At 39.4% G+C, this 14,498-nt stretch overlaps 1 protein-coding gene across 2 annotated transcripts; it reads left to right on the forward strand.

The window, feature by feature from the left end:
• The first annotated feature begins 11,781 nt into the window (after positions 1–11,781).
• Positions 11,782–14,259, forward strand: LOC139993530 (transmembrane protein 164). 2 transcript variants are annotated; one of them, XM_072015344.1, is made up of 6 exons: positions 11,782–12,204; positions 12,265–12,605; positions 12,690–12,806; positions 12,878–12,956; positions 13,042–13,142; positions 13,216–14,259. In XM_072015344.1, exons 2-6 carry the CDS (start codon positions 12,288–12,290, stop codon positions 13,495–13,497), a joined length of 897 nt encoding a protein of 298 aa, XP_071871445.1. In that variant the 5' UTR covers positions 11,782–12,204; positions 12,265–12,287; the 3' UTR covers positions 13,498–14,259. The 2 variants fall into 2 exon arrangements, with proteins under 2 accessions (XP_071871445.1, XP_071871446.1); XM_072015345.1 differs by having other exon boundaries at positions 11,782–11,963.
• Positions 14,260–14,498: the final 239 nt, after the last annotated feature.

Here is a 14,498-nt window from a genome sequence, read left to right on the forward strand (position 1 = left end):
ACTTATCGAATTCAATTTCTTTTGCTACAATATGTGAATTTGCTGCAGTTAACGTCATAAACTTGCACCCTAACAACAGTTAGATTCAAATATCTCGAAACAAGGTTTCGCGCGCGTTTGTGCAGTATTCTTTAAGTATATTTAGTGGTGAACTTTTGAATTCTTGCAAATATTTTCCAATATTTATAACACGCGATAGTGTATTAGTGGAATGTATATTTCGTATTCTAATAACGAAAATTCACAGTATATATTCTAATTACGAACAATATAATTTTTGCAAACGATTGCACTGCATTCACGGTATTCGTAAGCATTTGTTGGCTATCGAGAAATATCTCACAATTTTCAACTAAATAATATTTTTCAAACTTATTCCAATTTCTTAATAATAATTTTTGAGTGTAAAAAAGTAGCAGTATTTTCTAAGTAAACGTACGATAGGAAAAAGAAGAAAATTGTTGAAACGATGTTTCGCTTCTTTTCCAACCCCACCCTCACCACCGCCCTTAAACAGCTTTATTTTCAGGAAATATTTGTGACCGCGCGCAATGCGGTTGTAGAGTCAGTGTTTGTTACGCGATAGTTTCTTTTCAATATTTTAAAATCACGATAGTTTTGATTAAATTCGATCGAATAATCACACGCGAAAATAATAAAATTTTATCAATCAAATTTGTACGCGATATTAGAGTTCTTGTTCGCCGATTATAATTTACGCGGTCGTGGTAACGTAGTCTTTTCTTTTTCTTTTTTATACATTTATTTTTTTGAATATTCGTTTTCGGTATTAGAGTCAGTGCCACCCTCAAGAGGATAAAGCCTCTCCAGGAGCTCAAGAATGTAAGTAGTTTTATATATTGTATTTCAATTTGTTCTATTTATTATATTTTGTTTGAAATATTGTTAATTATAAAATAAAAATTAACGATATTTTACAAAGTTATAAATGTCCTTTTTAATTGAAATAAAATCTTAAAGTCTTAATATTAAAGTACGATAAAACCGTCTGATACGCATAAAAAATCACTGAATGTTTTGTTTTCAAAACTTTTGTATTAGAGTTCCAATTTACATATTTATTAGACGTTACTATTTATTATTGCTAAAGTTTCAAGTTTGTTATTACGTATTAACGATATTATTGATATCTTATGTTCTGTTATAGGCATATCACTGCTTCAACTTCTTCATCTTCTTTGAGAATGTTTTAACAGTGGCTCAAAGGCCAAGAATGTAAGTATTTTTACATATCGTACTTCTATTATATCTATTCGGTATACTTTTCTTTGATCACTATCAATTAAAAAATACAATTTGATTGAAAATTTGGGAGGTTAGTGTTTTCTGTGGTTATTCTTTCATTAAAATAAAATAAGTGTTAAAGTCCTAATACCGAATTATGAAACAAATAATTAACATATTTAAGAAATTATTAGATTCTTAATTTTTAGATTTTGAACTTTCATATTAGAGTTTCAGTTTTTATACTAATCAAAGTTTATTAGAATTTCAATCTTTATTATTACTAAAATTATTAATCAAAGTTTATTAGAATTTCAATCTTTATTATTACTAAAATTATTAAAGTTAAGAAACCTTCATTTTTCATTATCTCCAACTTTTCAAATAGTCAGCAATCACTCATCATGTTTTCTTTTGTAACAGATTTTTCGCAACCCCCATTGCTACCATTGGCCATTCAACGATTCCTCCCTGATGATATTCGCTGGGATACCACAGCATCCAGGGTAACGTCCTCTGTTCCTTCGCATCGAACGGTGAGTCGCATGCATTTCTGTTCCTCCGGTCACTCAATCATGTCGTAGGATGAAAGGTCCGAATCGGCACGGGTGACCGGTTGTATTACGTAGAATTTCTTGCGAGCATAGTGACCGCGGGTATTTTTTATACCCGCGAGTAGTAACATTCTTTTTTCAAATTTATTAGTTTAGGATAGGTTTTCTTGCATATCGCGATTATAATAATTAGTTTTTTAATAGTTAGGTTAAACATATACATTTCCGAATATATTCGTGTTATTTATAAATATGCGTGTTAATATTCCGTATGAATATTTGCAAATGGCAAATATCTACACGAATATACCTGTATGACATAAATATACTTGATTTTTAGCAATGAATTGATCGTGACAATATTAAGTCACGTTTATCAGGTAAGTCAATATTAAGTAAAATTCATTTTTTTCCGTACAAAAATGTGTGAAATCTTACGTGCAAGAAGACACTTCGCGACAGGCAGATGTTTTAATCAAAGCAATAATTTTGAACACTGCTTTTGCATTTTCTGCAGTATGTGCTTTGATAAAGAGATCGCCTGAGATTATTTCTTTCTTAGTAATATATTGTTCCATTTGATCGAATCTTAATCTTTTTTCAATTAACGCTACCTCTTTTGCAATATTAAAATTTTGTTCTTATTTATGAAATTAATAAAGTAGAGTTATTACAATATGAATCGAAGTAGTGAAATATAAAATCAAAGAAAGTTAGTCCGTTAAATAAAAATTGGACAAACTAATCATCTTTTTAGATCAGGATTTTCAGGTTTAACCCTTTCCGTGCCCACTGTCAGGATCTCATTCACGTGCCCAGGTGCTACTTGAATGGGAGAAAGACATTGGGCACGATGATCTAGAATTAAGTAATGTAATAATTTCTCAGCGACTGACGATGCGTTAGTGTATCGTGCACGACGTAATTTCCACATTCTGTATGTGTGTTATTAGGCCGTGGAATTGCGTCGCTTTTTTTCATTCGTTAAAACTTCAAATATTAAAAATATCGAGACATATATCGATTCAATTTACGTCTCGATACAATCATATTTTGTGATAATATCATCCACGCGATTAAGTGTAAATGCACTCATAATATTGCTATCAATTGCAAATATAATTCCAAGTTTACTTATATTCATTTAAAAAATATAATTTCTGTAGACGTGCTTTATCACGTTGTACGCAATGATCACTAGCCTTCGTCAGTCGATTTCAGGAAAAAGGTACGTACCCTTAGAGTGTGCATGTTTGCTAAGCTCGGGTGTCGGAGGCGTCCCGGGACGTCCTCTCTAGTGTAGGACCTTTGCACCCGGGCGTTTGCGTGAGAACCGTGGAGCGAGTGTGTTGGTGTGCCTGTTTTGCCATTTTTAAATATAGCGCTAGGTAGGATAGGTAGTATACTTTCTGGTGTGTCTGTTAATTATAAGTAGGTAGGGCCGGGCAGGTTGGCACAGTCTCTGGTCGGGTAGGCACATTTTCGTGTGACCGACCTGTTTCTGGAAATTGATTTGAAAAATCGACGGTGAAACTGGCACGAGTAGAGCATGCTCTCGTCTCTGGTTTTTCCTCTCGATTTTTCGAATTTCGCGGTCGCGGTCGCGAGTGGGCTCGAAACGAACGTTTATCGCTCGAGCACGCACGTGCGAGTGAGCAACGATCACCGCTGTGATCGTTGGTCAGTCCATGTGCACTTCAATCAGTTTCCGCGGTTTATATTTTTATTTTATAAGTGTTTTTTTTTTTTTGTTTGCGATTTAGAAGACTCGAGCTTAGATTTAAGTTTCAGCGGGCATTGCGCCCGAAGAAAGAAGAGGCTATAAGCCGAAGAGGCCCGACAAACTGTCACTCAAGAGGGCAACTACTAATGGCTCCCCATCCTCTGGATCATCCAGAGCATGGGAAGTCATTATTGTTACTACTTTGTCACTATGCTCGCTTTTAGTATTTGTAGTAGTAGTAGTAGTAGTAGTCTTTGCTTTTTTGACCGATGTATATATCGGTCCATCGTCCCATTGGGCCAATCGCGATTTTTCGTATTAGTGTTGCGACAAATTAATCACGGATTGTATTAGAGTTGCGAAATAACATCGCGACTTTGCATTAGTGTGGCGAGAAAATGATTACGGTTTGAATTAGAGTTGCGATAAAATGATAATCGCGTTTGCTTTAGAGTAGTGAATCGTCTTTTGCAAATTTTATTATGAATTTTTAGAATTTCTTATAGAACTATACGTATCAGAATTTATCCTTTTTTCTGTTGTTTAAAATTACATTATAAAAGTGTTTAATTAATTTTATAGTATTGCAAGTTTCAGTATCAGAATATTTAAAGTAGCTTTTTCATATAGTAAAGAATAATTTTCATTAAATTCACTTTAAGAGTTAGCGTTGCGATATTGTTCCATCGCGAGTCCTACTAATTTTTCCTGTTAGCGTTGCGATAATGAATGATCGCGTTTTCTTAAGTAGAGTTGCGTTTATAAAATGCCCAAACCCTCCGACTGCATTTGTCGGACACTGTTTCTGGCTCACACGATACAGCTGGAAGAGCTGTGCAAGTGTGATCGTTCATCGGCAACCTCCTAAATGGTTGCACTGCGATATGTCAGCCCTCCACTCGTGATTTTTCTTATTAGTGTTGCGATAAATTAATTACGGGTTGTATTAGAGTTGCGATAAAATGATAATCGCGTTTGCTTTAGAGTTGCGAATTACGATATCGCGATTGCTTTTTGCAATTTTTAGAATTTTTCCTGTTTTGCATTGTTTAAAATTAGATTATAAAAGTGTTTAATTAATTTTATAGTATTGCAAGTAGCAATACCAGAATATTTAAAGTTGCTTTTTCATATAGTAAATAATAATTTTCATTAAATTCACTTTAAGAGTTAGCGTTGCGATGTTGTTCCATCGCGAGTTCTACTTATTTTTCCCTTTAGCGTTGCGACAACGAATGATCGCGTTTTGTTAAGTAGAGTTGCGTTTACAGAATGCCCAAACCTTCCGACTGTATTTGTCGGACACTGTTCCTGGATCACACGATACAGCTGCAAGAGCTGTGCAAGTGTGGTCGTTCATCAGCAACCTCCTAAATGGTTGCACTACGATCTCTCGCTATTAGTGTTGCGTATTGTTTAAATACGAGTGCGTAGATTTAAATTTATTAGCGTTGCGTCTCAAGTTTCGGGAATTTTTAGACTTTTCTTTTTTTTTTTTTTTTTTTAATGATAGATTAATTGATATTGCAGATATAACAAAGCACTCTTCGCGTTTGATTTTGAGAATTTTTTGCTTCATAAATATTAGTAGTAAATTAGCGTTGCGAAACAAGAATATTCATTTCCACTCTCGGCGCGTTGATCGGGTTTATATAGAGTGGAAGACGATCGAATTTTAGTAGCCCTTCTGGCTACTGCTTTGTTTCTTTTTCAGCGTCCCTTATTAATGCACCTCTTATTACTACGTTTACTACTGAAAATACTGCTATAAGACATATTCCTTTGTCAGCGTTAACGTTACCATGACTGTTAAAATACAGAACTTTGTTACGAATGTATAATTTATATTTACATGTATATATTTACATTATTACATTACATACATTTATTACATGTATATATATGTAATATATATTTACATGTATGAAATTGTGAGCGATTTCATGCGTAAAAAAGTATTATAATGAAATATCTTAATGTTGCTATGAAGGCTTGAAATATTTTTTAAAATTTAATTCATTGCGATTGGAATTAATGCTGGTGATTGTTCGTTCTTAGAACCATAACTTTTAGAATGTTTTCGACCGCGATATTTTTAATCTTTTAACAGTAATGTAGAATTTTATAAATATTCGAATTTCATTTGTGTTACGCCACGAGGCTCAGTAGATATCATATTTCCAACCGTCGCTCGCGGTCCTCCAGCGTCGCAGATATATCCTCTTATCTGCCCCACGAAAAACATATATTGTATCGACGAGCGCATAGTTGTCACCAGGCAGCGAGTTCTGGAACCGTCGATTTCGGACCGTTATTTTAACAAAGAAGTCGGCCTGCGTGATCATTATGCGCTCGTCGATACAATCTATGTTTTTCGTCGGGCAGATAAGAGGATATATCTGCGACGCTGAAGAACCGCGAGCGACGGTTGGAAATATGATCTCTACTGAGCCTCGTGGCGTAACAATTTGCATGAAACAAAAGTTCATTCGCGATAGTCGTCACGTTTGTAACAAAAATTCTGAACAAAATTATTTATGTGCATCTCTTTCGGTACATTATGTTGCAAGTCACTATGTTGTTGTAGGAAATAACAGATACTGTTAAAAGTTAAAAGACGAAGCAAGTGATTTTCTAATAAGCGGGTTTTCTCTCATCTTAGTTATTTTAAATGAAATTTTTAATTTTTAATTCAGTTTAAATTCTATTACTTAAAATTCTTGTTTTCAACGTAACCCTAGTTTCGATTAAAAAGATACAAATGATTCTCTATATTCGCTAAAATTTAATCAATAGTAATTTGATCTATAATTGATCATTAGTACTAGTTTATTTTTCATGTATAAAATGTTCTCGTTTTAAAGATGCCTGTTTCTTTCATATACTAAATCCAGTAAATATGTTTGTTTCAAATTTATCAATTTACAGAAAATACATTTCAGTTACATATTTGAAAATTTCATAGCATATTAAATATGTATGCTAGATACCCAAATGATTTTTCTTTCATTGCCTAATTGTTCAGGTTTCTTCCTGTTTTCCCATTTTTAAAAGAAACATTTTGCGATCACGTTGGAGTAATATAACTTCTCGATATTTTCATAAGTTTAGTACAACGAGTCGTATGTATCTTTTGCAAGACTTTAAATTGTATATGCAGTGTCAATAGTTTCATTTTCCTTCTCTCGTTCCAAGTTAGACAAATGTATCTTTGATATCGAATGTTACCAGTACGATTGCGAATTATTGTACAATTTTATACTGATCAATGTAATCTTTTTCGCAGATTAATCAGATGATTAATTTTTGGAAAACAATTATATCAATCAGTACAAACATTGTACAATAATTCGATACCAAGCTAAGAACCATGCTAATACAGTCCAGTTTAGATCAAGAAAAAATACGAAGAGAATTTTGGATAATCTAAACTGGACTGCAACGTGGGACACCGATGGACACCTTGGGACGCCGTGGGACGCTTTGGGACGCCGTGGGACGCCGTGGGACGCCGTGGGACGCCTTGGGACGCCGTGGGACGCCGTGGGACGCCTTGGGACGCCGTGGGACGCCGTGGGACGCCGTGGGACGCCGTGGGACGCCTTGGGACGCCGTGGGACGCCGTGGGACGCCGTGGGACGCCGTGGGACGCCGTGGGACGCCTTGGGACGCCGTGGGACGCCGTGGGACGCCGTGGGACGCCGTGGGACGCCGTGGGACGCCGTGGGACGCCGTGGGACGCTGTGTTACGCCGTGGGACGCTGTGTTACGCCGTGGGACACCGTTGGACACCGTTGGACGCCGTTGGATACCGTTGGTCCAGTGTGAATATCCAAAAGCCGCCAAAAGAATTTTGGATGACCTACACTGGACAGCAACGTGGGACACCGTTGGCCCATCGTGGATCTCCAAAAGCCGCCAAAAGAATTTTGGATGATCTACACTGGACTGTAGCGTGGAACACCGTGGGAGGCCGTGGAACGACGTGGGACGCTGTGTTACGCCGTGGGACGCTGTGTTACGCCGTAGGATGCTGTGTTACGCCGTGGGACGCTGTGTTACGCCGTGGGACGCTGCGTTACGCCGTGGGACGCTGCGTTACGCCGTGGGACGCTGTGTTACGCCGTGGGACGCTGTGTTACGCCGTGGGACGCTGTGTTACGCCGTGGGACGCTGTGTTGCGCCGTGGGACGCTGTGTTACGCCGTGGGACACCGTTGGACACCGTGGGACGCCGTGGGTCGCCGTGGGACGCCGTGGGACGACGTGGGACACCGTGGGACAACGTGGGACACCGTGGGACGACGTGGGACACCGTGGGACGACGTGGGACACCGTGGGACGACGTGGGACACCGTGGGACGACGTGGGACACCGTGGGACGACGTGGGACACCGTGGGACGACGTGGGACACCGTGGGACGACGTGGGACACCGTGGGACGACGTGGGACACCGTGGGACGACGTGGGACACCGTGGGACGACGTTGGACACCGTGGGACGACGTTGGACACCGTGGGACATCGTGGGACCCCGTGGGACACCGTGGGATGCGTGCGTTTTAGCTTTAATTAATCACAAGATAGATACCTATGTTATGTGCATTGTAAGCTCATTTCGTACAAAGATACTTATCCATCTTGGAACGAAAAATATAAATCTCGTCTCTCCTGATCCCCTCGCTTACCACATTGGAAAAATTGTTCCCGCGATTTATCGGTTCGCGATCGCTCAGTTCTTTCAAACTGCCGCGTCGCGTACTCGCTCGCGCGTATTCCGGGTACGTGCGGGTCAACGTGCACTGGACAACTCTTTAGATTCGCAGGTCGCCCAAGGACACCTCTTGTCTCGGTGACTACTCGACGACTGCTCGTCGTTTGCCTCGAATCGCGGGCGTTGTCATCACGCTGGTGATACCTGTGAATCTGTTGACGATTGAGTCGCAGGTCCGCAATCCTGTCCGATTGGTACTTCGGTACTTGGACAGGGGACCTGCATTTAATGTCCTCCGTAATTCTGTTCGAACTCGCGGGGGTGGACCCCACTGTTCAGTTGGGGCCTTGCCTTTGTAATCCTGTTCAGCGGTCCCTTCCCGGGTTCAACTGTTCAGTTGGAGTGTGTTAAATTGCAGGCCCATTTACTGGACACTGGTATCATCGGTAAGTGCCATCGACCGTGATAAGATCCAAACGACGTGACAGGAATCGAGCGAAGGTCAATGCTTGCGCTTCCAGAATCTTTGAGTTATCTGGTGCACGGGGGTACGTCACGTAGGTTTGTTAGTTCTTTCGAGAGATCGCGATTACGTTCGCTCCGGGCGAGCCGCGGGTTTTCTTCATCGTCTGATTGTTGGGGCTCCTTTTCCATAGTAGCCCCATTTCTTTTCTTTCGTTCCAAGTTAGATAAATGTATCTTTGATACGGAATGTTGCCGATAGGGTTGCAAATTATTGTACGATGTTTGTACCGATCGATGTAATCGTGTGAGTGAGATAATGTTGCGTTGTGTGGGAGATAGATATTGCGTCGTGTAAGCTTTGTTTTACGTTTGTAAAGATTCGTGTAACTGCTGCGTAGGAGATAGGTGTTTCGCGGTTAGGCTACGAAATAACTATCTCTTTACGCAGGCCCATGATCGAGTAGAGTCAGAACTCGACATTCTTGCCAATAGGTTGAATGTCGAGACCGATGCATAATGTTAAATAACTCATGGGCGGGTCTCGTGCGTAGTCACCTCCCCGTGGTGAGACCTGGTAATTGGTATCGTTTTCCAAAAATTGATCAGTTGATTAATCTTTGAAAAACGTTGCCAAGCTAAGAACTGCGCACCAGTCCAGTTTGGGTCAGCAAGAGCCACGAAAAGAATTTTGGATGATCTAGACTGGACTGCAACGTGGGACGCCGTTGGACACCGTTGGACACCGTGGGACACCGTTGGACACCGTGGGACACCGTTGGACACCGTGGGACACCGTTGGTCACCGTTGGACGCCGTTGGACGCCGTGCGACACCGTTGGACGCCGTGCGACACCGTTGGACACCGATGGACACCGTGCGACGACGTGGGACGACGTGGGACGACGTGGGACGACGTGGGACACCGTTGGACACCGTTGGACACCGTTGGACACCGTTGGACACCGTTGGACACCGTTGGACGCAGTTGGACGCCGTGCGACACCGTTGGACACCGATGGACGCCGTGGGACGCAGTAGGACACTGTGAGACAACGTGGGACGTCGTGGGACGGCGCGGGACGTCATGGGACGTCGTGGGACGTCGTGGGACGTCATGGGACGACGTGGGACGGCGTGGGACGGCGTGGGACGGCGTGGGAGTTCGTGGGACACCGATGGACGCCGTGGGACACTGTGGGACGCCGTGGGACACTGTGGGACGCCGTGGGACACTGTGGGACGCCGTGGGACACTGTGGGACGCCGTGGGACACTGTAAGACAACGTGGGACGACTTGGGACGACGTGGGACGACGTGGGACGACGTGGGACGACGTGGGACTACGTGGGACGACGTGGGACGACGTGGGACGACGTGGGACGGCGTGGGACGGCGTGGGACATCGTGGGACACCGTGAGACTCCGTGGTACACCGTGGAATATCACAAGAACATCGTGGGATGCGTACGCCTTGGTTTTAATTATTTATAAAGTCGATATACGTAGGTCATATCATTTTCTTTTCTTTTTTTACGTGGGGAGATAATGTCGGACTCTTACCGACTAAAACCGCACAGTGGCCTTCCTAATGTTTAACAGGAGTATCCCGGGACCTCTTTCGAATTGCTGCTGGAGCATTCCGCAGGGAGGACTTACTTATGTGAGTCTATAGAAGCACGTGGCAAACCCACGTTCCCGAAGCCAAGGAGGACCGCCGGGACAAGCGTCCCACCTGCTCCGGAACCATCCTGGAGAGACGGTAGGGCTTAGAAAGCGCCCCGTTCAACCTGAGACGAGTGACAGCCCCTGCAAGCTTAACTAATACAGGCAGCAAGGTACTGGGTACCTTGTGCGCTGGTTGGGTACCCCTATGGCCCTAGGGGTGCCCTGGTCCAGTATGGCGAAAAATAAATACCGAGGAATGTATCCGTTACCAAAGAGATACACTAGATGCTGCTGGAGCACTCCTACGTCTTCTCCCTCTCCAAGGGAGCCATTCCTGGTATCTAATTTGGGCGTCAGGAGAGGCCACATCTCCTAACGTCACCCCCTGGGCCGTCGTGCAAGTCCAAGGAAATCCCAGAATCTCCACGGCGTGACAACCCCTACGACGTACACCCACCGCCACTCTTTGGCGCGGGACTCTACAAGAGTGAAAGTTCTCTCTCTCTCTCTCTTTCTTTCTCTCTGACCGCTCCTTTGCGAGCATTATCGATAAACGTAGGCCAAGCTACGATTTATCGCATAATCTTTATAATGATGCGTGTAATAGTTTTGTGGCAGATAAATATCGTGTGGTGTATGCTTACTTTTAAGCTAATAAAGATCTATGTGATCTCTAAAATCGTTCTGTGAGAGATGGATGGTGTATGATGTGTACTTATTTTGAAGTTTTAGGTTAAAATAATTAATTTTAATTCTTAGCTCAAACAACCAACATGGGATGCATACGTCTTACAATTTAATTGTGAAATAGTGCAAGCACATCGTGAGATAGGTGTGTTTTAGTTTTAGTTACATTTAAGATAAATATGTCTAGGCTAATAATAGGCTATAGTGGGGTAAAGTGGAACATCAATGTTTCTCTTAGATAGATTATCATGTGATACGAGACTGAACATGTCTCAGTTACATTTAAGTCTTAATTTTAATTTCTATCGCTAATTTTAAGCCTTTTAGATCTTAGTTTTAACGTGCGTCGTTGGTTTTAAACCTTACTTCTAAGTCTTAGTTTTTAGATTTGTAATTATATAAAAGTAATAATTTCATAGATTTCAGTTTTAATTCGAACCAATACTGAATCGATAACGTCGCATGTGACACGAAAAGGAAAAGGAGTTCGATGGCCGACAAAATGTGTGACACAAAAATGCATTTAGTCTTATCACAGACTTATAGAAATGAAGTTTTTAATTGTTGACAAAGTAACTACATTTAGGCCTGTCTCGAATCTATTTTTGTATTAAAAATGACTATTATTAAAAATGAAATTGATCGCTGGTAAAATGTTACAGTGCCATCTATTAAGCATCATATGTACAATTATATAGTAATCTTATTTTCTACTGAGTCGGTAGGGTTAAAAATTACTCGAAAATGGTAACAGGGGCTTCAACACTTCCAATAGTGTTCTTTAATAGCAAATACGCGGTATAAAGTATGATGCTTGTTTATATTTAATGAGTCTTATTACATGTACATATCAGTTCCAAGTCTTTTGCATTATTTCCCAGTTTAATAAGACGTAGGATCAGTGAAGTTACGTACGTTCAGTTCTATGATTTTTCTATTTAAAGACCCCTCTTCGTTTTGATGAATCGATAATTACATTTTCCGATATGACACTCAAACGTGGGATTTTATTACGTGAATGATTCTGCTTGTCTAACAATTCAGTTAGAAACATTAAAATGCAAATCATAGTTTCTAGTGAAGCATTCTGACTGGCAAATTAGACAAATTTTGAGTGTCATAGTCTGAAATTCGTCATTGCGGATAGTGCAGGTATGAAAGTGATCCAATCTCTGCTTGAACTATTAAATTCTATCATGTTTTTCATTTCAGACTTACAAAAAGAATTCATAGCAATGTTTGAATGGGCATACGATGGTGTTAATGCTTCGATACCACGCAATGTGGGACCAGAATGTGCATATTACCTAAGTCCAAAGCGAAGAATCATTGAAACATTGATCATATCCATATTCATAATATCCTTCCTTGTTTGGGGCTATAAACGAATTAAATTGCCAACTAAAGTATCATATGTAAATCATGATTGTGTTGGTAGAAGAGTATTATTAATTATTATGTCATTAGTACTAGGAATGGAAATTGGTTTTAAGTTTACCAGCAGGACAGTTGTATATATATTAAATCCTTGCCATGTAACCACAGCTGTACAGGTAAAATTAATAGAACCATTTGAATAAGAAATGTATATATTTCATTTGTGCTTGTTTACAATTATTGCCTTTTTTGTAATATAGTTGTATTTACTGGCAGCAGATCCTAGTCCTACAGTCACAGCTATCTTCAGGATACATTTGAACTTTTTGAATGGACCAGTTTTAGCATATTTATTCCCAGAGACAGAATCTCGCAGAGTAAATTATCATGTTTCACTAGGAAATGTATAATTTAATGGTCCAAATTAACAGTGATATAATTCTTTCAGATATTTGCTGATAAAGCAATGTACTATATTCAGCATGGTTTAATGGTAGTGATACCGTATTACTTACTGAGGATCGGAGGTGGTTACAATTAATTTTCTCTTATTAATTTGAAAATCATGTGACAAAATTCGTTATGTAACGCTATGCTAATTTTTGTGTTTAGGTGTGTATAATGTGGAACCTTTATCAGACATGAGCTGGTCCGTTTTCAGTTATGGAATAAATTTAGCTTATCATTTCTGGGTTATCCAAGCCATTGCTTTGGTGTGTGTTATTTCATATTAACACGTGTTCTGTATTTCAATCCATTCTAATGTTCCAACATTCCATTTTTTAGCCAATACAAGTGAACCTTAGTCATATGTTATGTGCAGCTATTCTTGATCCTTTTGAAGGTCAATATTATCGAGTATGGACGTTTATTCATCAAGGATTACTGTGTCCATTGTTATCCAAGTTATTCAGCTTTGCGTCGAATTTCTTATTAACGAAGTTTCCGCCAACTAGAGTAAAACCGACGCTTGATTGCGTACTTGCAAAAAACAATAAAGTGGATGATAATGAGAAAGTATATGAAGATGCAAATACTTCAGGAAATGGACATACTCACGTAAATTAGATCAATATTTCGTAATTCATAATTTCTGCTGCAATTCAGTGAGTACTTGATTTAGGAAAGTAGATAAGTTTATATGTCAATAATGAAATGAACACAAGGCATTTTGTGTTTGTCATTTGTGAATTCGTAATTGTACAGTCACTACCTGTAAAGATCGATGATCCTTTTCCCAAATAAACAAGTTTGTAGTTATTTTTTCGCACTGCATATGTGATTATGGTGAATAGGAACAGTGCAGGCCAAGTTATGGTAGTAATTAGGAATTTATAAATCTCAAATATAAGTCCGTAACGAACTTTAAATAGGTGCTACCATTGCCGTGTAGCACATTTTTTCCATTTAGCGGAAGGAGAGTCCGCGAATTATCTTACGTCAGATTAGGAGGATGATCCGATGGTCTTGCATTTTTGATGCATCTGTGATTAGGAATGTTATTTGTAAAACATTTCCTATTTAAAAATGCAGCATTTATGTTTAACAGTGTAGCGATTAATGTTTAACAATGCAGCGATTAACGTTTCATACGCTATATTTTTTTTATGTGATGATTTTTCAGTTTCAGTTTGAAGTAATCCATAACTAAATATTTCTAGATATATTATCTCTATAGATTATTGTTATATAGAGCTTGTCATGCATGCTATTTTTTTGAAGTAATTAAAGACTCACTTTCTTCTTTATTGAGCTTAAATAGAACATTATCTTAATGCTTAAAATAATGTACAGTACCTGTTGTAATTAGAAGAGGAGTATACCAACGAATTGTGTGATTTATTTATTTTAAGTTTTAAACATAATGTTAATGTATGTATTTATATATTTTAGTACCTTATTATTTTTATACAATGATTTTCGTTCCTTATTAAATTCATCCCTATTCCAATTACGATAAAGGAGATTTATTGTGATATACATATGTAATGATTAATTACATCATGTGATACAAAATGAAACATGAATATACTAGTAATTAATAAAAGCACTGCTTATCCATTTTAAAC

This window comes from Bombus fervidus, chromosome 13, assembly GCF_041682495.2.
Source record: "Bombus fervidus isolate BK054 chromosome 13, iyBomFerv1, whole genome shotgun sequence".
Lineage (NCBI taxonomy): Eukaryota > Metazoa > Arthropoda > Insecta > Hymenoptera > Apidae > Bombus > Bombus fervidus.